The sequence below is a fragment of the Quercus lobata genome, chromosome 12, assembly GCF_001633185.2.
Source record: "Quercus lobata isolate SW786 chromosome 12, ValleyOak3.0 Primary Assembly, whole genome shotgun sequence".
NCBI lineage: Eukaryota > Viridiplantae > Streptophyta > Magnoliopsida > Fagales > Fagaceae > Quercus > Quercus lobata.
In genome coordinates, this window is record NC_044915.1 from 18,901,043 (window position 1) to 18,921,613 (window position 20,571).

General features: G+C 40.8%; 2 protein-coding genes across 2 annotated transcripts; both read left to right on the top strand.

Annotated features, from left to right (window-relative positions):
* Positions 1–7,551: 7,551 nt before the first annotated feature.
* On the top strand, positions 7,552–8,364 carry LOC115970345. Its single transcript, XM_031089991.1, has one exon. The coding sequence runs from the start codon at positions 7,552–7,554 to the stop codon at positions 8,362–8,364; it is 813 nt and encodes a 270-aa protein (XP_030945851.1).
* Positions 8,365–10,416: 2,052 nt separating this feature from the next.
* Positions 10,417–11,592, top strand: LOC115970346. Its single transcript, XM_031089992.1, has 2 exons — positions 10,417–10,717; positions 10,979–11,592. The coding sequence occupies exons 1-2, from the start codon at positions 10,417–10,419 to the stop codon at positions 11,590–11,592; spliced, it is 915 nt and encodes a 304-aa protein (XP_030945852.1).
* The last annotated feature ends 8,979 nt before the right edge of the window (positions 11,593–20,571 follow it).

Here is a 20,571-nt window from a genome sequence, read left to right on the forward strand (position 1 = left end):
CCAAAATTACCTAGATCTGGCGACGTTCTGGTGTTCCTCAACTCTAATCTGGCCATCCTTGGTCTTCCTTCGCTCAAATCTGGTGGTATTTGCTCAGATTCACTCAAATCCGGTCAAGATTTGCCTCCTCCTTTGCTCAAATCTGACGATATTTGGTTAGATTTGACTTAGATCTACTCAAATCCGGCTATTCTTGATTAGATTGGGCTTCAATCTACTCAAATTCGGCGATATTCCGTTAGATCCGGTCGGCCTATTCAACTCAGATCGATGAAGATAGATCTTCTCCTCCACCCGTTGTCGCTCATCATCGGACTTAACCAAACCGACCGTTCACTCCCCTAAACCCGGCCGACTCAACCCGTGGTGGTCGGTGGTAGATTGCGGGTCTGTTCTTGTTCCACTCAACTTGAGCGGGTTAAGTTCAGGTTGAGCCCAAAACCGACCCGTGGACGGTCCTAATATATATATGTGTGTGTGTGTGTGCGCGCGCGCGCGCGCGTGCGCACACGCATGCACGCGCAGGCATAGCTGCTTTAAAGCCAACATGATGCTCTTTTGGTCAAATGACCAAGATATTGACAAATACTACATATGATCAAGAAAAGAGTATCTATAATCAAATGAAAGCATTAAAGCCAGTTGCTAAGAAAAAGGTAGAACCATAAATACTATTTGAAATAATGAAGTGGTGCTTGATAATATTTCATTCCTTGAAAGCCCATGAATAATAGAGCGAATGAAATGGGAGATACTAAAGCATAAACTTCCCCACAAGTATAGCATAATGAGCCCAAGTCACGGTAGCTCCGGATGAAAGGAGAATAGGGGCATTAAGAAAAGAAATTTCCCTATGTGTGTAACTGTATGTGTATATATATATTTCATAACTTTTAGCATAAAATTAGTCACCCGCATAATGTGTAGAAAAATTTGATGAATTTTTTTTTGGTTAAGTGAAAAATGAAAATAGTAGATGAGATTTATAAGTGTTAGTACTAAACCTTTTATAAAATGATATGATTATTTTTTAACAAAGTATAGTTGATGCGATATATTAGATTTTATAAATAAAATCTATCTATATTTGTTATTTGAAAGTGTTTTAAATTTTGTGAGTTTTTTTTCAATGAACATAATGTATTTTACATTCAAATATTGTATAAGGTGAGCTATTTTGTAAATAATGTAATGTGTGATTGAAATTTGTTTCTAGTACTCCTTACAAATAGCTCGTCGTCTATACGTCTTGAATAGCTTAAAGAAGAAGCAGTTTAAGCAAATCCATAACTTATACTAGAAAAAATAAAAGTACAAGACTTTGATAACATAATAAAATTGTAATCTTATCAAGAACTTACCAATATTTGGTTGATAAGGTAACGTAATTGTCAATAAATCAACTTCTCTTTCTTCAAACCTCCTCTCAAACCATCACTAAACTTGACTGAATGGACCTAAGTGGACCAAACTACACTAAACGAACCGAATAGAGCAAAATGTTACGCTAATATGCTCAATAGCGGCAACTATATATGCACTTTTAAATATTATATATATATATATATATATATTTTCAAACTTTTGTTAACATATATTCTTTTTGTAAGGTTGAATTTATTCAATCATGTGTTAGCTTTATTCCGTATCAAATTTTCTTGTAATTTAGCAATTATATACCCTATATTTAGGTGGGAATTATGTAAGGGTAGTGTGTGAGAGAGTGTGAAAAAATCTCAAGAAGTGTGTAATTTAAGGGAGTCTCGCGACTGGATCTCACAACTGGCTCACGACTGGCAAGTCACTAGAATAGCACACATGTGAAGTATGCAGGGGGAGCTAAAGGGTCACGCCAGCTGTAGTACTACAGGACAAAACTTCCAGTCTGGCCAGACAGTTAGCTTGCGACTTAAACTCATGGCTCATTCCAGTCGCAAGGTCAAGTCGCCAAAATGCCCTGTTTGGTTGTAACTGACTCTTTGCATTCCTCATACACTTGATTATAAATACCCTTATACCCACGAAATGTAGAGAGCTTCTAGAGAGAATTTTGAGAGAGAAACCCTAGAGAAAAACAAGATTGACTCATCCACAATCTTCATCTTTTGATTCTCCAAATTCCTCTACTCTCACCATTTCCATTGACATATCCTTAAGAGGTACATTAGCCAAATTCTTATCTCACCATACCCATATCAGTGAGGAGGTATTTTGGTGCTTGGGAAGCAGTTCAGAAGGAACCAATTCATTTTGATTGATGTAATGGGCGATTGCGGGACTCGGTAAACTAGAGAAAACAAGGTTCGGCGTAACCCTATTGGAACAAGAAGTTTAGAGGACTTAGGTGCACTGGTTAAATTAGGCTTTGAGGGTCTTCTGCTATTCATGTATCCCAACTTCATTCTCTAGTGGATTATTGACCACTTGGAGGGCGGCGGAAATGTTTTTCGTCGAGTACTTCGGTTTCCTCTTTGATAACACATTGCTGTGTTATCTTTGTGTTTGCATCTTTTTTCCTTTTCTCTTTACCTTTTAATTACTATTGTGATTGTGATTAATAATGGTTTAGAGTGTGTTACCAATTTGGTTATAGCTTATATTTCATATTCCACACATATATTGTTTGATTATAAGTTTGTGTTGGTAGTTTTGTATTTGAGGGTCTAAACGTTCATAGGTGTTTTACACACTATTTGAACTTTCACTTTTAGAAAGCACTCGTAACGGTTGCACGTGCTGCCCCTTGAGTGAAAAAATTTTAGATAGGAATTTTTTTTGTAGTATCAAATCATGTATTTAAATTTAGAATAATTATTTAACATATGGCTCTCTATTTATTTAGTATAATAATTTCTTAGAACCTATTTACTAAAGACAGTATCTACTCACAAAAAAAATTATACTAAGAATGATAATAAATGTCATCATCTCCCAACAATAAACAATTAAGTTTTGATAAAACATTGTCACAATATTTAAATTTTCACAATAAATGATGATATATGCTACAATTGAAACTCTACATCAAATTAAATACCTACAACAATTTGCAATGAATATTTTGTTATACATACTTCCTTCTTTATCATTTTATTTTATGAGCCTAACTATGATACTTAGCTCACTTAATTTTTAATGAACACTTTTTTAATAAATAAAAGAAATAAATAAAAAGAACAACATAACAAAAGACATATGTCATTGAAGTTTCTATTAGATAAAATTATAAATATAGAAGATTTAAACCTCTAATAAATTAGTGTTCTCTAGGTAAAAAATAGAATACCATAGATCACCATTTTTACTTTTTAAGTATGATTAACACATAAAACTCAAAATATACAAAGAAAATTTCTGGGACATTAAAATTTAGTGAGGCATTTTAGATATTGCACAATGAAATATATTCTAGGAATCATAAGATTTTGTTAGGATTTAATCAAGAGAGTAACAGCAGGGACTATATGCTTGTGTACAAAATATAAAGGAGGAAATTATTTAACTTTGAATGCTCGAAAATGTGTTAAAAAAACACAAGAGCTGTTTAGACCTCCAATAAATTACGGCTAGATTGCTTTTACTCTAACTTATCTAAGTACGGAAATAAGAGTAAATGAAGCGCAATCAACTGATACTACTCTAGTGCATAAACATGAACAACAAACAATAAAAGTAAAGCACAAGAGTAAGGGAAGAAAGATGCAAACACAAGATAACACACCGATATGTTATCGAAGAGGAAACCGAAGAATTCGACGAAAAACCTCTCCACCGCCCTCCAAGTGGTAATTGATCCACTAGACAATCAGTTGGGATACATGGGTTAGTAAAAGACCCTCCAAGCCTAATTTGCCCGATGTACCTAAGCCCTCTAAACTCCTACTCTAACAAGGCTTCTCAGAACCGTGTCTTGTCTAGCTCTCCAAATCCCGCAATACGCCTGATTGCATCTGCCAAGCCTCACCGGCTTCTTTTGGCAATTTCCCAAAACTTCCCAAGCTCCAAAAGACTCTGAAAATGTGTGGGTTGTGTTTGGGTACAAATCTTCTCTCAAGGTATGACAATGGGAGAGGGAAGGAGAAGAGACTACAATGATTTCTCACTAAGGATGAATAGCTCTCTCTAAAAGATGGGCGTGTGTATTGTAGAAAACCTATCTAGGATTTTTTTCTCTGAATGACCTCATTTACATTTGTGGGTAATGAGGGTATATATAGTATAGGTGAAGGGTAGGGAAGTCACACTTAAAAATCCTTTAAGCAGAATGTTTCGCGACTACCTCACGGGAAGGCCTTACCCGCGAGACACTCGCGAAAACGACAGCCTGGCACAACTCTTTAGCTTCCAGTCATGTGCTCCTCACATGCCCTTTTCGCAGGAACCCTTCTCGCGAACTTCTCGCAAGCTAGTCGCGAAATGCATTAATCTTCAATTAAGCTTGAGTCTTCACCAACTTCATACTAAACCCAATACAATAAAATCCCACAAAATACAAGGAACAAAATTAAAGCAATTACAACACTTTTTGTCATGGAATAAAGCTAATATAAAACATAGTTGTAAATCACAACTTTATAAACTTTAAAGTTGGGGGAATGAAACTACTCCAAACATAAAGGGGGAAAGTACTTTTTTCTATAATTTTTTTTTATTGTAAAACTATGTGTTTTTTACTTTAAACAATATAAAAAAAAAAAAAAAAAAAAAAAAAAAAAACCTAAGAAAACTGTATGTAAAATTATGAATTTTGGCTCAACAAATTAGTTAAATAAAAAAATAAAAAAATAAAAAATGTCAGGAACACAATAAATGTCATGATATTTTCTCAATACCTTTATTTTAGCTATGGTGGGCCCTGGTATGATATTTTATAATTTTATTTTAGAGTAATGTTATATCTACAACATTTTCACAACAAATCTTAAATGATAAATTGTTATTGATTTTTAATTGGAACAATCACTTTAAACTATGCATTAAAATTAAAAAAAAAAAAAAAAAAAAAAAAAAAAAAAAAAAAAACAACAACAACAACAACAACAACAAAAGAAAATTGTGCGTGAAACAATGAATTTTTGCTCACCAAATTTGACTAAACCAAAAAAGAAGTTTAGGAACATAACAAAATGTCACAATATTTTCATAATACTTTTACTTTTAGCCATGGTAAATTTCGGTTTGATATATATATATATATATATATATATATATATTTTATAGAAATGCTATCTCCATAATATTACATAAAAAATTCGAAATGGCAAGTTGTTATTAATTTTAAAATGAACCCACAACTGATATCACTTTTTAATCCATCAATAGTAGTTTATCACCTATAATTTGTTGTGAAATTAATGTGAAAATGTTATGGACCTAGCAATTTTTTATTTGATCTATAAGAAATTAAGATCTTAACAATTGTGAAAATATCGTGATAACAACAAGTTTTACAACATTTTCACAAAACATTTTTTTTTTCAGTTGTGATTGGTTATAGTCTCATATTTTATTATTTTATTTCGACTTATAAAAAATTGACACCTTAATAATTGTGTATTGTGAAATTTGTTGTGTTAGTATAACAATTGTGGGGGTAAAGTTCATCAGTCAACAGTGGGTCTTGGCACCCATGCGGGGCCCAACCATGACAAGAAGTGAGGATATGGCCAGAGGACTTCCAGCCCAACCCTGTTGGGCCGTTCCGGGCCTGTTTAAAAGGCGTCCGAGGAGGAATGTCTCCTCGGACGCATCAAATGGGAGTCCAACACACACCCTTCGCATAGTGGGAAATCGTCCCAAATCGAAGGAAAATGCTGGACGCACAGGAGGGCAACCACAACTGCCGCATTAAATGCAAGGAAGCTACTTTTCCAGCCGCATTAATGTGGAGAGGACAGAAGAACAGTATTATCTTGGCCAGTGCAACTCACAGAAAAAGAGGATGATGTCCTGTGGGACAGGCACTCAAGTAGAGGCCCAGATGATCAACAAGTGTAGGGCCATTATCATTCGAAGGATGCTATATAAGAGAAGAAAACCCCCACGATCGGAGGAGAAAAAAGTTGAAGAGCAAAAAGTAAGGAAAAGAGAAAGAAAAAGAGAGAAGTTCTGTAAGAAAAGCCTAAGTTGTTGTTTCATGAACTGTTTTCCCAGGAGGCTTAATAAAACGTTCCCACGTTTAAATGGTTGCATGGCTTACTAACAATTACGTGCACTCTGTCTTGACCTAGTTCTTCGACCCACTCTCTACAAATTCATTGTTGAGGGTCTTTTGGGCCAGAATCGCCTGCTCACTGGGCCTGGGCCCCAAAATCCGCCCTTACAATTGGCGCCGTCTGTGGGAAGAATTTGTGTCTCGACAAGTCAACAGTAAGAAATGGAAGGATCAGGCCCGCGCCAAACCGGACGTGCAGATTCTCAACGGCAGGACAATTTTTTAAATGTCGAACGAGGGAACGACCAAGATAACTAACGAGAGGGAAGCGTGAACACCTCTTATACGAGTAAAAGCCGTTCAAAGGGGAAGGATCATGCATCTCATGAGAAAAACGATCGAAAGGCTTTACGAAAAGAGATTGATGACTTGAAGAAAAAGCTGCGCCGAGCACAGCAGAAACGTCCTTTACCCTCCTCGGGCTCTAGCAGTGACGAGGATAATGAATATCGGCGAAGATCAGGAACCCCCCCAGCGAGACCTTTTCCTACAAGGAAGAGAGACCTCGTAAACGCAGCCACAAGAGCCCATCTTACCAAGGCCTGGCCAACGATGCCATGAGTAAGGCCCTGGATCGCATCTCCCGGTCGCCATTTACCCGTAGGATAGAGAGGGCAGCGCTTCCTCGGCGGTTCCATCAACCAACGTTTGCTATATACAATGGTCGGACCGACCCAGTGGAGCATGTGAGCCAATTTAATCAGAGGATGGCCGTCCACGCCAGGGATGAGGGGTTAATGTGTAGGATATTCCCATCTAGCTTAGGACCCATGGCGATGAGGTGGTTCGATTCCTTCCAGCCGAATTCCATAGATTCCTTTAAACAGCTGACGCAGGCTTTCGGTTCCCGTTTCACCACCAGTACCAGAGTCCCTCGGCCCCTCGATTCCCTCCTATCCTTGTCCATGCGGGAAGGAGAGACGCTGAAGGCCTACTCGGATAGATACTGGGAAATGTATAACGAGATCGAAATCGAAGGGAAATATGATGACGTCACCATCAGTACGTTCAAAAGGGGCTTGCCGACCGAACACGGCTTAAGAAAGTCCCTCACTGGAAAGCCAGTCACCAGCGTGCGCCAACTCATGGACCGAATTGACAAGTACAAAAGGGTCGAGGAGGACCAGCAGACGGGGAAAAGTAAGGCGAAGGTCGTCCCTCAGGAGAGGAGGGACTTCAGGTTGGAATGATTTAACAACAGCAACAGGCCGAGAAGGGACTATGTAGAGCAGTCCGGATCTACTAGGGCTCAGGCAGTCCATGCTGTGTTCCGAGAACCTCTTCACAAAATCCTAGAGAAGGTGAAGTATGAGCCTTTCTTTCAGTGGCCGAACAAGATGGCAGGCGACCCTTTGAAGCGTAATCAGAACCTGTATTGCGCATACCATCAGGAGCCCGGTCACACTACTGATGATTGCAGAAACCTGAAGAACTATTTAGACCGGCTCGTCCGAGAAGGGAAGATGAGACATCTGCTGCATCGCTCCGAAGGATGGCAAGAACCGTCGAACAACGAAACCAGACAAAGTACGTTGAGGCCACCCATTGGCACAATTAATGTCATTCTCGCCGCTCCTGGAAGGACAGGCTCTGTCTCCTTCAGGGTAATGTCAGTGAGCAGCTTCCCGACTAAGCCAGATGACAGGGAATCCAAGAGGGCTAGAATGAGCACCACGCCATTAATCAGGTTCACGGAAGAAGACAAACAAGGAACTATCCAACCCCACGATGATGCCTTAGTCGTGACACTCAGGATAGGAGGTTATGACGTCAAAAGGGTGTTGGTTGATCAAGGCAGCGCAGTGGAGATAATGTACCCTGATTTGTATAAGGGATTGAACTTGAAGCAGGAAGACCTGTTGCCATACGATTCTCCCCTAGTTAGCTTTGAAGGAAAGGTCGTAATCCCGAGAGGCATGATTAGGTTGCCTGTGCAAACAGACTCAGAGGTGGTAGAAGTGAACTTCATTGTAGTGGATGCATACTCCCCTTACACAGCCATCGTGGCCCGGCCATGGCTTCATACACTAGGGGCTGTGTCGTCCACCTTGCACCAAAAGGTGAAATATCCGTCAGGAGGTCAGATCAAAGAGATAATAGGGAACCAGGGAGTAGCTAGGCAATGCATGGTGTCGGCAATCTTGCGGTAGCAGGATCGCTTAACTTCCACGCCAGCCGAGAGCGGCTTATAGTAATTACTGACTACGGTCCCAACTGCGGGCAGAGGAGGACCAGTCATGGAGGTGAACTGTGAGGAGTTGGAAAAAGTACTTGTTAGATCTGACCCTGACAGGTTTTTTCAAATTGGCTCGGAATTGCCGCCCCAAAAGAAGTCGGCGCTGACTGCCTTCCTCCGACAGAATTTAGACGTGTTTGCTTGGGACCCCTATGAGGCCCCCGAGGTCGACCCAGATTTCATCTGCCACCGCCTTAACGTGAACCCGGCCATAACACCTAAAAGGCAAGCCCTTCGACGACCGTCGAAAGAACATACTGACGCCGTGATAGAAGAGGTCACAAGATTGAAGAAAGCAGGGGCTATCAAAGAGGTCTTCTATCCCGAGTGGTTGGCTAACACGGTAGTGGTAAGGAAGAAGAGCGGGAAATGGCGGGTCTGCGTAGACTTCACCGACCTAAACAAGGCGTGCCTAAAGGATCCCTTCCCTATGCCCCGGATAGACCGGTTGGTAGATTCAACTGTCGGACATCCTAGAATGAGCTTTCTAGACGCTTTTCAGGGCTACCACCAGATACCATTGGCCGCCGAAGACTAGGAGAAGACTGCTTTTGTCACCCCAGTTGGGAATTATCATTATAAAGTGATGTCCTTCGGCCTAAAAAATGCCGGGTCAACCTATCAAAGGATGATGACCAAGATGTTTGAACAGCAGATTGGTAAAAATATTGAAGTGTACATAGATGACATGGTGGTTAAAAGTAAGTTGGCACCCAACCATATTGACGACCTTGGCGACGTTTTTCAAATACTAAGAAAGTATAAACTACGGCTGAACGCAACCAAATGTTCGTTTGGAGTGGGATCTGAAAAATTCTTAGGCTATATGGTGACTCACAGAGGCATTGAGGCTAACCCCGACCAAATAAGAGCCATCCATAACTTGCAGCCTCCTCGGAACCCTAAAGAAGTCCAGAAGCTTACTGGTATGATAGTAGCTTTAAACCGTTTCATCTCGCGCTCAGCAGATAGATGCAAGCCATTCTTTCTCCTATTACACAAGTGGAAAGGATTTGAGTGGAATGAAGACTGCGCTGTAGCTTTCCAACAATTAAAGGAGTACCTCGCCCAACCACCAATTATGTCCAGTCCAAATGCCGACGAGGTTTTGTTTGCCTACATTGCGGTAGCCTCGCATGCGGTGAGCTTGGTGCTAATCCGAGAAGACAACGGCACACAGCGACCAGTCTATTACGTTAGTAAATCACTGCAGGAGGCAGAAACACGTTATCTTCCCCTCGAAAAGGCTATCTTGGCTGTTGTCCAGGCCACGCGAAAGCTTCCACACTACTTTCAAGCGCACACTGTGGTGGTGCTGACACAACTCCTCATAAAGTCTGTCCTACGCAGCGCCAATTACACAAGCAGAATTGCAAAGTGGGGAACGATCTTGGGCGCTTTCGATATTAGGTACATGCCTCGTACTGCTGTAAAGGGCCCGGTCCTTGCCGACCTAATAGCAGAGTTTGCGGAGCCCACGCTAGAGGAACAAAACGTGGCAGGACCTCTAGGGGCTGATGAGAAGATGATCAGCACGGTCTCCCAGCATGAAAACACCTGGTGGAAAGCGCACGTTGATGGCGCAGCGAACCAAAGGGGCTAAAGGTTAGGACTTGTCCTGCTCTCACCTGAAGGGGTAACCATAGAGAAGTCATTGAGACTCGGGTTTGCAGCCACGAATAACGAAGCCGAATATGACGCGCTATTGGAAGGAATGGGAATGATCCGGAAGTTGGGGGGAAAATCTGTAGACATGTTCTCGGATTCAAGACTTATTGTGGGGCAGATAAATGGGGACATAGAAGCAAAGGACGAAAGAATGTAAGAGTATCTAGTTCGGGTTAAGCACCTGCAGACCCAATTTCATCACTTCCGCCTGACGCACATACCCAGAAGTGGGAACACTCATGCTGATTCTCTCGCGACGTTGGCTACCTCCTTGGCTCAACCCCTACCTCGAGTCATTATGGTAAAAGAGGTCCTCCGTCCATCAACAAAAAAGGCAAATGGGATTGGAATACATAACATCAGGGCAGGACCGAGCTGGATGGACCCTATCGTTCTGTACTTAAAGCATGACACCTTGCCAGACGATAAGGTTGAGGCTGGCAAAATCAGGAGAAAGGCTACTCGATTCTGGTTATCGGAGGACTCCAAGCTTTACAGACGCTTGTTTTCAGGGCCGTATTTGCTATGTGTGCATCCAGAGGCTGCAGAACTCATCCTGGAGGAGTTACATGAAGGAATTTGCGGAAGTCACACGGGGGGTAGGTCTTTGTCTCACAGAGCCTTAACGCTAGGTTATTGGTGGCCGAGCATGCATAAGGAAGCCCTGGATTATGTGAAGTAGTGCGACCAATGCCAGAGATTCGCTCTGAGCATACACCAGCCTGGTGGAGAGCTAAACCCAATGTCCAGTCCCTGGCCATTTGCACAATGGGGCCTAGATATACTTGGTCCATTCCCCAAGGCAACAGGGAATAGAAAATTTCTTCTCGTCGGCACCGACTACTTCACCAAATGAGTAGAGGCTGAGGCGTTGGCAAACATTAAGGATGTCGATGTCAAGAAGTTTCTCTGGAAGAATATAGTCACCAAGTTTGGCACCCCGCACACCCTGGTGTCGAACAACGGGCTCCAGTTTGATAGCAAAGCCTTCAGAAGGTATTGCAGCGAGCTGGGAATTGTTAACCGGTATTCCACGCCAGCTTATCCCCAGAGTAACGGCCAAGCAGAAGCCGTCAACAAGACCATAATGAACGGACTGAAAAAGAGACTAGATGACGCAAAAGGAAGATGGGTGGAAGAGTTAGCCCATGTTTTATGGACATACCGCACCACGCCTCGTAGGTCCACAAGGGAAACCCCTTTTTCAATAACTTATGGGGCCGAGGCTATCATTCCACTAGAGGTGAACTTCCCAACCCAGAGGACCACCACCTTTTGTCCCGCTGCCAATGACAAACTTCTAGAAAAGAGCTTGGACCTCATCGACGAAAGAAGGGAAGGCGCGATGGTCCACCTAGCTAACTATCAGCAGAAGCTCAAGCAAGGTTATGACGCCAAGGTGAAGTCCAGGCCATTGGCGCCTGGAGATCTAGTACTGAGGAAAGTCTTGGGCACTGCGAGGAACCCCGCATAGGGAAAGCTCGGACCAAACTGGGAGGGACCGTACCGTATCACTTCCGTAGCTGGCGTAGGAGCCTACATTTTAGAAGACTTGGATGAACGTGTAGTTCCACGCCCTTGGAATGTAAACAACCTGAAAAGGTACTGTTATTAATGTAAGATGTAATCTTTGGTGTCGTATTGCTGTGCAGTTGCTTGATTTAAGTGTTAAACAGAACCCAAGTCCTGCCTGGCCCCTCGGACCACAGACTTGGGGGAAATTAACCACGAGGCAGTTCTTCCTAAGTGTTAAACAGAACCCAAGTCCTACCTGGCCCCTCGGACCACAGACTTGGGGGAAATTAAGCACGAGGCAGTTCCCACTAAGTGTTAAACAGAACCCAAGTCCTGCCTGGCTCCTCGGACCACAGACTTGGGGGAAATTAATCACGACGCAGTTCTCACTAAGTGTTAAACAGAACCCAAGTCCTGTCTGACCCCTCGGACCACAGACTTGGGGGAAATTAATCACGACGCAATTCCAACTAAGTATTAAACATAACCCAAGTCCTGCCTGGCTCCTCGGACCACAGACTTGGGAGAAATTAACCACGAGGCAGTTCTCACTAAGTGTTAAACAGAACCCAAGTCCTGCCTGGCTCCTCGGACCACAGACTTGGGAGAAATTAACCACGAAGCAATTCCAACTAAGTGTTAAACAGAACCCAAGTTCTGCATGGCCCTCTGGACCACAGACTTGGGGGAAATTAACATTTAAGCTACTCTAGCCGAGTGTTAAACAGAACCCAAGTCCTGCATGGCTCCTCGGCCACAGACTTGGGGGAAATTAACCGCGGTGCAGTTCTCCCTAAGTGTTAAATAGGGCCCAAATCCTATCTGGCTCTCTAGACCAGGGACTTGGAAAAATAAGGTTCGCAGCCAGTGCGCCTAATTATTAACTATCGTTCTATTCGCGTATTCATTCACTTATGCTCGGTTATCAACAGTTAGTGAAGAAATAGAGATCCATTCATGATAAAAAAAAAAGGGGGGAATAGACAATAACATTTGAAAGAAAATAGCCTTTGTCATTAAAATCTAAAAGCAGTTCTGTTTACAAACACTGACGAGGCAAAACAAAACAAAATACAAAAAGAGACAAAGAAATCCTACACTAGTCTCCTAAGAGCCCTGAGCAGGAGTGGGCTGACCATCAGTTGCTTGGGTCCCCGGGGCAACCTCCTTGGCCTGTGCGACGATCGCGCTTATGGAAAGGCTGTCCTCAGGTGGCTTGTCCTGCGCGACCTGCTCATCGCCCCCAACGAATAAGGGAGTCTGTTGGAAGAGGCTCTTTGGAGGCATCCTGGTCAAGAATTTCGCGTACATCCTTTGGGAAGAAGATGTTCTCAGCCTTCCTGAGATCAGAATCTGCTGGGACAGCTGCCCGATCCAGGGCTACGCCCCAAGACGTGGTGATGTATTCCCTGCAGACAATGGCTACCTCCTCGGCCAGCCTAGCCTCAGTATCATGAACTCCACGCTCATAGGAGGCCGTCGCAGCCTTCTCAGCAGCTTCCCTGGCCAAGCGGGCCTCCTCCTTGGTCCTTGCAAGCTCAGCCTTGAGCGTGGAGACCGCCTGCTGCTCCGCCGTAAGTTTCTCCTCAGATTGGCGGAGCTTTATGCGCAGTTCATCAGCTTGTTTTTCGGCATTCTTAAGGCCGGCTTCCACGTTCGCATGAGCCTTCTTCACCTCCTTTATCTCTTTGTCCTGACGCTCAAAATCCTGTTTGAGATTACCAGCAGCCTTCTCGGCGGCATAGCGGGACTGAGCCTCCCTATGCAAGTCCTCGCGAGTCTTCTTGGCCCATTCCTCCGCAACAAAAATCTGTTGAGTGACCTGCGCTCGGAAGTAAATAAAAACCCTATTAAAACATGACGATAATAGGGTGCGCAATATAGGGACGAGATAGAAGATTCCACTTACCATGGCCATGTCCCTCTTCAAGGACATGAAAAGTTCTGGCTAGCGAGTCTTTCTGAGCCCCTCCATATCACGAGGCAAGAGAAGAGGTTGCTGCAGGGCCTCGGCCAAGTATGATGCCTGCTCTCGTTGGGATTCCCATAGGGTCGCATCCCAGGGGATCGAGGCGCCGTCCAATTCGATCCGAGGCGACCATGGTCGTTGTTCCCTACGAGAGGCCGCCTCGTCTCAGGTATCAGTGGACCTAGTCCTCTTATCTCGGGGCTCTTTCGTTTCCTTACCCTTCTTCTGAGGCCTGGCCTTCTCGTGGCCAATCTCTCCCTCCTCCGTTTCTTCTACCTGCCTTTTTCGCCTTAAGTTAGGCATAGGCTGCAGCGCCGCATTTGACGAGGGGGGAGGGAGAGGAGGAACGGGAGCCTTAGTGGCAGCTTGTTCCTTCGAAGCATCCTTAGAGGACTACCCCTTACTCCTGTTGGATAGAAGGCCCCTGAGGCCTGTCCTCAGCTTCAAGTCCATTCCTTCTTCTTCAATTTCTTCGCTGGTGTCAACTTGTGCGATGACTAGACCAGTATCAAGAGCCGCTGAAGCACGGTCTAAATCGGCGTCGGAGTCTGAGAGCTCTACTACCCTGGCCGACACCTCTCCTTCCTCGGGAAAATGGAACTGGTCTATTTGTTCTTCCAAGGATGAATGCGAAGAACCAGCCTCCTCTTCCGGGATAACCACTGGGGGAAAGGCACGTTGGGGAGGCAGCTGAACAGGAGGTAAGTCTGTTGAAGCAAGGAACCCCGATATGGATACGTCAATACATGCCAATAGAGGACTGCCAGCCCTTATAGCTTGGCCGGGGTCCACCAAGGATCGAGTGAGAGGAACATAGTCCAAAATCAAAGTAGCCGACCGTAATTGTCCGTCCTCGCTCACGAAAATCTCAGATCGCAGGAGGAAATTTAAAGCCGGGACGTTGACCAAGCTCAGCCGAGGGGATGTTCGCTCCTTGTCTGCAAAGGCCGTTACAGGGTTTGTGTTAGTCCGAGGAGGCATGCAACCAAACCAACAAGCTTAAAAAGGAAAAGAAAGAAAGAAAAACAAAAAGGGGGGAGAGCTCGAAACTAAGGTCCTCCCCACGGAATCTAATTCTATGACACCCCACCTGGCTCTCCTGCCCTAGTTGGACAGTGAAGGCCGTCATGCCATGGTCCGGAGACGATCAGATAGTCGTCCTTCAAGCCTTTGCTGGACTTGGGAAGACAGGATATCAACCTCACTTCGTCAGTCCTGGACTTTAGGTAATATGAGTCGCCGAGCTTATGGCATTCATAAAGATGAACCACGTCGTGCCATGAAAGGCCGAGGTTCATCTGGTCGTTTAAGGCGTCGGCACACCCCAGGATCCGGAACAGGTTCGCGGTGCACTGGTGTAGGGCCAACCTATGACAACGTAGGTAGTCCCTAGTTATTCTCCCCATTGGAATCGTCATTCCTCCTTCCACGAAGGCTATCATTGGAATTGTGACTTCCCCCGTTCTTCTCTTGAAAAAAATTTCCTCCTGGTGGCAATACTCTAAACCTACCTCCGGTGGAATACGATACTTCGCCCTGAAGCCCGCCATACCGGCCGGAGTGTTTACCATTTTTTCAAGCCTACCCATCCCCTCTAATCCTAGACAACGTGAAGGCAGTCTGTCTAATGAAGAGTAACGAAGAAGAAGCGTGCACTTACGGGTAAGGCGCTCGACGGAACCTTCAAGAGAACGGCGGCGAAGGAAAGAATGCGCTGAAGGAGAAGACTCTAAGGTGTTCTGAATACTGGAGTGTTCGTCAAAAGCGAGGAAGGAACGCCTTCCAAAACCTTATATATTCAGAGGGAGTTGGACAGACACACTCCCGCCTAGAGCAAATGAAATGTTGTCCACCGTTGATCCGGTCTCCAACCGTTGGATTGAAAGAGCGTAAAACTCCAAAAGCTGCAGTTACTTTCCCCAGGGTCAATAAATGCCTGCAGCATTAATGAGGCACGTAAGGGCACGCCTCCGCACGTGCAAAGCAGGGATCCCCAGCAAACTATCCAGTGGGTATCAAAATCCCGCCTTTCCTCCTCGGATCAAGAAGAAAGAGTCGGAATTTTGAGGGGCTATTATAGGGGTAAAGTTCATCAGTCAACAGTGGGTCTTGGCACCCATGCGGGGCCCAACCATGACAAGAAGTGAGGATATGGCCAGAGGACTTCTAACCCAACCCTGTTGGGCCGGGCCGGGCCTGTTAAAAAGGCGTCCGAGGAGGAATGTCTCCTCGGACGCATCAAATGGGAGTCCAACACACACCCTTCGCATAGTGGGAAAACGTCCCAAATCGAAGGAAAATGCTGGATGCACAGGGGGGCAACCACAACTGCCGCATTAAATGCAAGGAAGCTACTTTTTCAGCCACATTAATGTGGAGAGGACAGGAGAACAGTATTATCTTGGCCAGTGCAACTCACAGAAAAGGAGGATGATGTCCTATGGGACAGGCACTCAAGTAGAGGCCCAGATGATCAACAAGTGTAGGGCCATTATCATTCGAAGGATGCTATATAAGAGAAGAAAACCCCCACGATCGGAGGAGAAAAAAGCTGGAGAGTAAAAAGTAAGGAAAAGAGAAAGAAAAAGAGAGAAGTTCTGTAAGAAAAGCCTAAGTTGTTGTTTCATGAACTGTTTTCCCAGGAGGCTTAATAAAACATTCCCATGTTTAAATGGTTGCATGGCTTACTAACAATTACGTGCACTCTGTCTTGACCTAGTTCTTCGACCCACTCTCTACAAATTCATTGTTGAGGGTCTTTTGGGCCAGAATCGCCTGCTCACTGGGCCTGGGTCCCAAAATCCGCCCTTACAACGATATATATGCCAGCTCATATTAATATTAAAAAAAAAAAAAAAAACGCACAAACCGATGACTGGAAAAAAAAAAAAAAAAAAAAAAAAAAAAAAAAAAAAAAAGGGCTAATGAAGTGATGAACAGTAAATATTGAATAAATCAAAAAGTACTGTAGCTACTACAGTAGCTTTTACACATTCACTAATTCACACAACAAGTGTTACAACATTTTCACAAAATATTTATTTTCAGTTGTAGTTGGTCACAAACTTATATTTTATTATTTTATTTTGACTTATAAGAAATTGACACCTTAATAATTGTAAAAATATTGTGAAATTTGTTGTATCAAATAACAATACCTTTATTTTTAGTTGTAGTTAGTTCTAGTATGATATTTTATTTTGACCTATAAGGAATTAACATCTCAACGATTATGAAAATATTGTGACAATTTATTATGTTAACTAACAACTATATATATATATATATATATATATATAAAGAGTTGACAGGGCAATATTATTGAAAAAAAAAAAAAAAAAAAAAGGCCAGTGAACGGTGCAAATTGAACAAACCAAAAAAAAAAAAAAAATGCTGCTACTACTATAATTTTACGCATTCACACTTTTGTTATGAAAGTATTGTGAAAAATGTTGTGGATGTAGCACTTCTTTTTTCATAATACCTTTATTTTTAGTTGTGGTTGGTTCTTGTATGATATTTTATTTTGACCTATAAAGAATTAACACCTTAACAATTGTGAAAATATTGACAATTTATTGTGTTAACTAACAACTATATATATATATATATATATATAAAGGAGTGGACCAGACAATATTACCCGAAGGAAAAAAAAAAAAAAATTAAGAGGTAGCAAAATAATGCATCGGATTGAATAAACCAAGTTACTGTAGCTTTAGCACATTCGGGCTTTTTATATATAGACTAGTAAGGGTTGCACGTGCAAGGCACGTGCTAACCTTGATTGAGAAAATTTAAGATAATTTTTTTTGGAAATAGTATCAAATCATGTATTTAAATTTAGAATAGTTATTTAACATATAACTATCTATCTAGTATGATAATTTATTAGGAGAAGGTACTTGGTATTAAATGATACTATGTCAGCGGTATTGAAATCCAATAAGTATAAGACATGTTAGCAAAAAATAACTAACCACTAACAATTGAAAGACATGTATTAGTGAATAATTATTTTTGCATACATGTCTCTCGTTTATTGAGTTTTGATATGGATGACGTGGTATCATTTGAAACAAAATATTTTTTTCATTTCTTAGAACCTATTTACTAAAGACAATATCTACTCAAAAAAAAAAAAAAAAAAAAAAAAAAACCTACTAAGAATGATAACAAATTTCGTCATCTTTCAACAATTAACAACTAAGTTTTAATAAAGCATTGCCACAATATTTAAATTTTTGCAATAAATGATGACATATGCTATAATTGAAACTCTTCATCAAATTAAATACCTACAACTATTTGCAATGAATACTTTGTTATTCATACTTCCTTCTTTATTATTTTATTTGATGAGCCTAATTACGATGCTTAGCTTACTTAATTTTTAATGAACACCTTTTAAGAAAAAAAAAAAAAAAAAGAAGAAGAAGAACAACAAAAGAACAACATACATATGTCATTGAAGTATTTATTAGATAAAATTATCAATTTAGAAGATTTAAACCACTAATAAATTAGTGTTCTCTAAGTAACAAATAAAATACCATACATCATCATTTTTACTTTCTAAGTATGACTAACACATAAAACTCAAAATACATGAAGAAATTTTTTGGGACATTAAAATTTAATGAGGCATTGTAGTTATTGCACAATGAAATATTCTAGAAATCATAAAATTTTGTTGGGTTTAACTAAGAGAGTAATAGTAGGAACTATATAATTGTCTACAAAATAAAAAGGAGAAAATTATTCAACTTTAAAATTGGAGGGGATGAAACTACCCCAAACATAAAGGGGGAAAGTACTTTTTTCCATAACTCTTTTTTGTTGGTAAAACTATGTGTTTTTTACTTTAAACAATGTGTTAAAAAAAAAATAATAATAATAATCAGCCTAAGAAACCTATCTGTAAAACTATGAATTTTGGCTCAACAAATTGGCTAAAAAAAAAAAAAGGCCAGGAACACAATAAATATCACAATATTTTCTCAATACCTTTATTTTAGCTATGGTAGGCCCTGGTATGATATTTTATAATTTTATTTTAGAGTAATGCTATATCCATAACATTTTCACAACAAATTCTAGATGGTAAATTGTTGTTGGTTTTAATTAGGACAACCACTTTAAATTATGCATTAAAAAAATTGATGGTGCCTTGGAAATCAGTAGGTTGAAAGTCTCGAGCGCTGATGATCTTCGGGCTTGATCCTGAAAACAAATACTAAGTCAGAGGGGACCGGCCAAAAGTCCTCCAATGATAAAGTCAATGGATTTGCAATTCCCAATAAAAAGGAAGTAATTTCTAAGAAAAGTCTCTGAGTGTCCTTTACCTTCTCATCGATCAATGCTTATATAGCATACGCGGAACGGTTATCTGTTAAATAACCGTTCCTATTGTCAAGGAGTCCGAAGGATTCAGAGGTAACTTCCATAACCGCCATGGAAGTTACCTTATTTGGACTTGTGTTCCGTAATAGTTAATGGAGAACTTGGCACATAGTAGATTAACTCATCCCTTACACTTGGTGGAGATCAAAGTCGTCCATAGTCCAACATGTTCAACCCAATGAACTCGTCCATCCTTTATTAAGGACGGATGAGGCTATCAGGGATGACTTTTCCTCATGCGTTCATTTTTTCTTAATTTCGTGTAGAGCTCGTCCGTCCAAACGATTCTAAGGATGGACAGGCTTTTCATGGGACCTCGTCCGTCCAAAGACGAACGAGGTCATCAAGGATGCTTGGGACGATCATCTCATGTGCTTGGTTCCTCCTAGTCGGTCTTTCATTGGACGAGTTCAGGAGTTGGTGCTTTTTTGTAACACCATAAAAAACAACAAACAAAACATCAACAAAAGAAAATTTTGCATGAAACAGTGAATTTTTGCTCACCAAATTTGACTAAACCAAAAAAAAAGTCTAAGAACACAACAAATTGTCACAATATTTTCACAATACCTTTATTTCTAGCCATTGTAAGTTTAAAATATTTCTATAGTATTTTCATAACAAATTATAGTTGGCAAGTGGTTACTGATTTTAAAATAAACCTACAACTAATATCACTTTTTTATCCATCAATAGTAGTTTACCTATGATTTGTTATAAAATTAATGTGAAAATGTTGTGGACTTAGATTTTTTTTTATTTGATCTATAAGAAACTAAGATCTCAAAAATTGTGAAAATATTGTGATAACAACAAGTGTTACAGCATTCTCACAAAACATTTATTTTCATTTGTTGTTAGTCACAGTCTCATATTTTATTATTTTATTTCGACCTATAAGAAATTGACATCTCAATAATTGTGAAAATACTGTGAAATTTGTTGTGTCAGTATAACAATATATATGCAAGCTTATATAAATTTTTTTTTTAAAAAGCACAAATCGATGATTGGAAAAAAAAAAAAAAAAAAAACTGTGATGAACAATACATATTGAACAAACCAAAAAGTATTGTAGCTTTTACACATTCACCCAACAAGTATCACAACATTTTCACAAAACATTTATTTTCGGTTGTTGGTCACAGTCTCATATTTTATTATTTTATTTCGACCTATAAGAAATTGATACCTCAATAATTGTGAAAATATTGTAGAATTTATCGTGTCAATATAACAATATATATATGCCACTTCATATAAATATTTTAAAAAAAATAAAATAAAATACAAACAAACGACTAAAAAAAAAAAAAAAAAAGCACTATAGCTACAGTGCCACTTGAACAAACCCAAGAGGCACTGTTTGCGCATTCGGGCTTTTTATCTCCACCGTCTTTTTTAAAGGGTGAAACAAATAAAGTTTTTAATAGTGATTGGTGCTATTTTTCACAATTATTAAGATCTATTGTGACTGAAATAAAATTATTTTTACTATGTACTAATTGCTACTAAAAATTCTAATTAAAAAAATAATATCAAAAAAATCACTATTAAATTATTAAT

Bases quoted from the DNA above. Each gene is read 5' to 3' on its own strand.
- LOC115970345 (XM_031089991.1), top strand. From the start codon at position 7,552: ATGGCAGGCGACCCTTTGAAGCGTAATCAGAACCTGTATTGCGCATAC.
- LOC115970346 (XM_031089992.1), top strand. From the start codon at position 10,417: ATGGTAAAAGAGGTCCTCCGTCCATCAACAAAAAAGGCAAATGGGATT. The intron at 10,718-10,978 runs GTAGGTCTTTGT...CCAAATGAGTAG, and splicing joins TTGCGGAAGTCACACGGGGG to AGGCTGAGGCGTTGGCAAAC.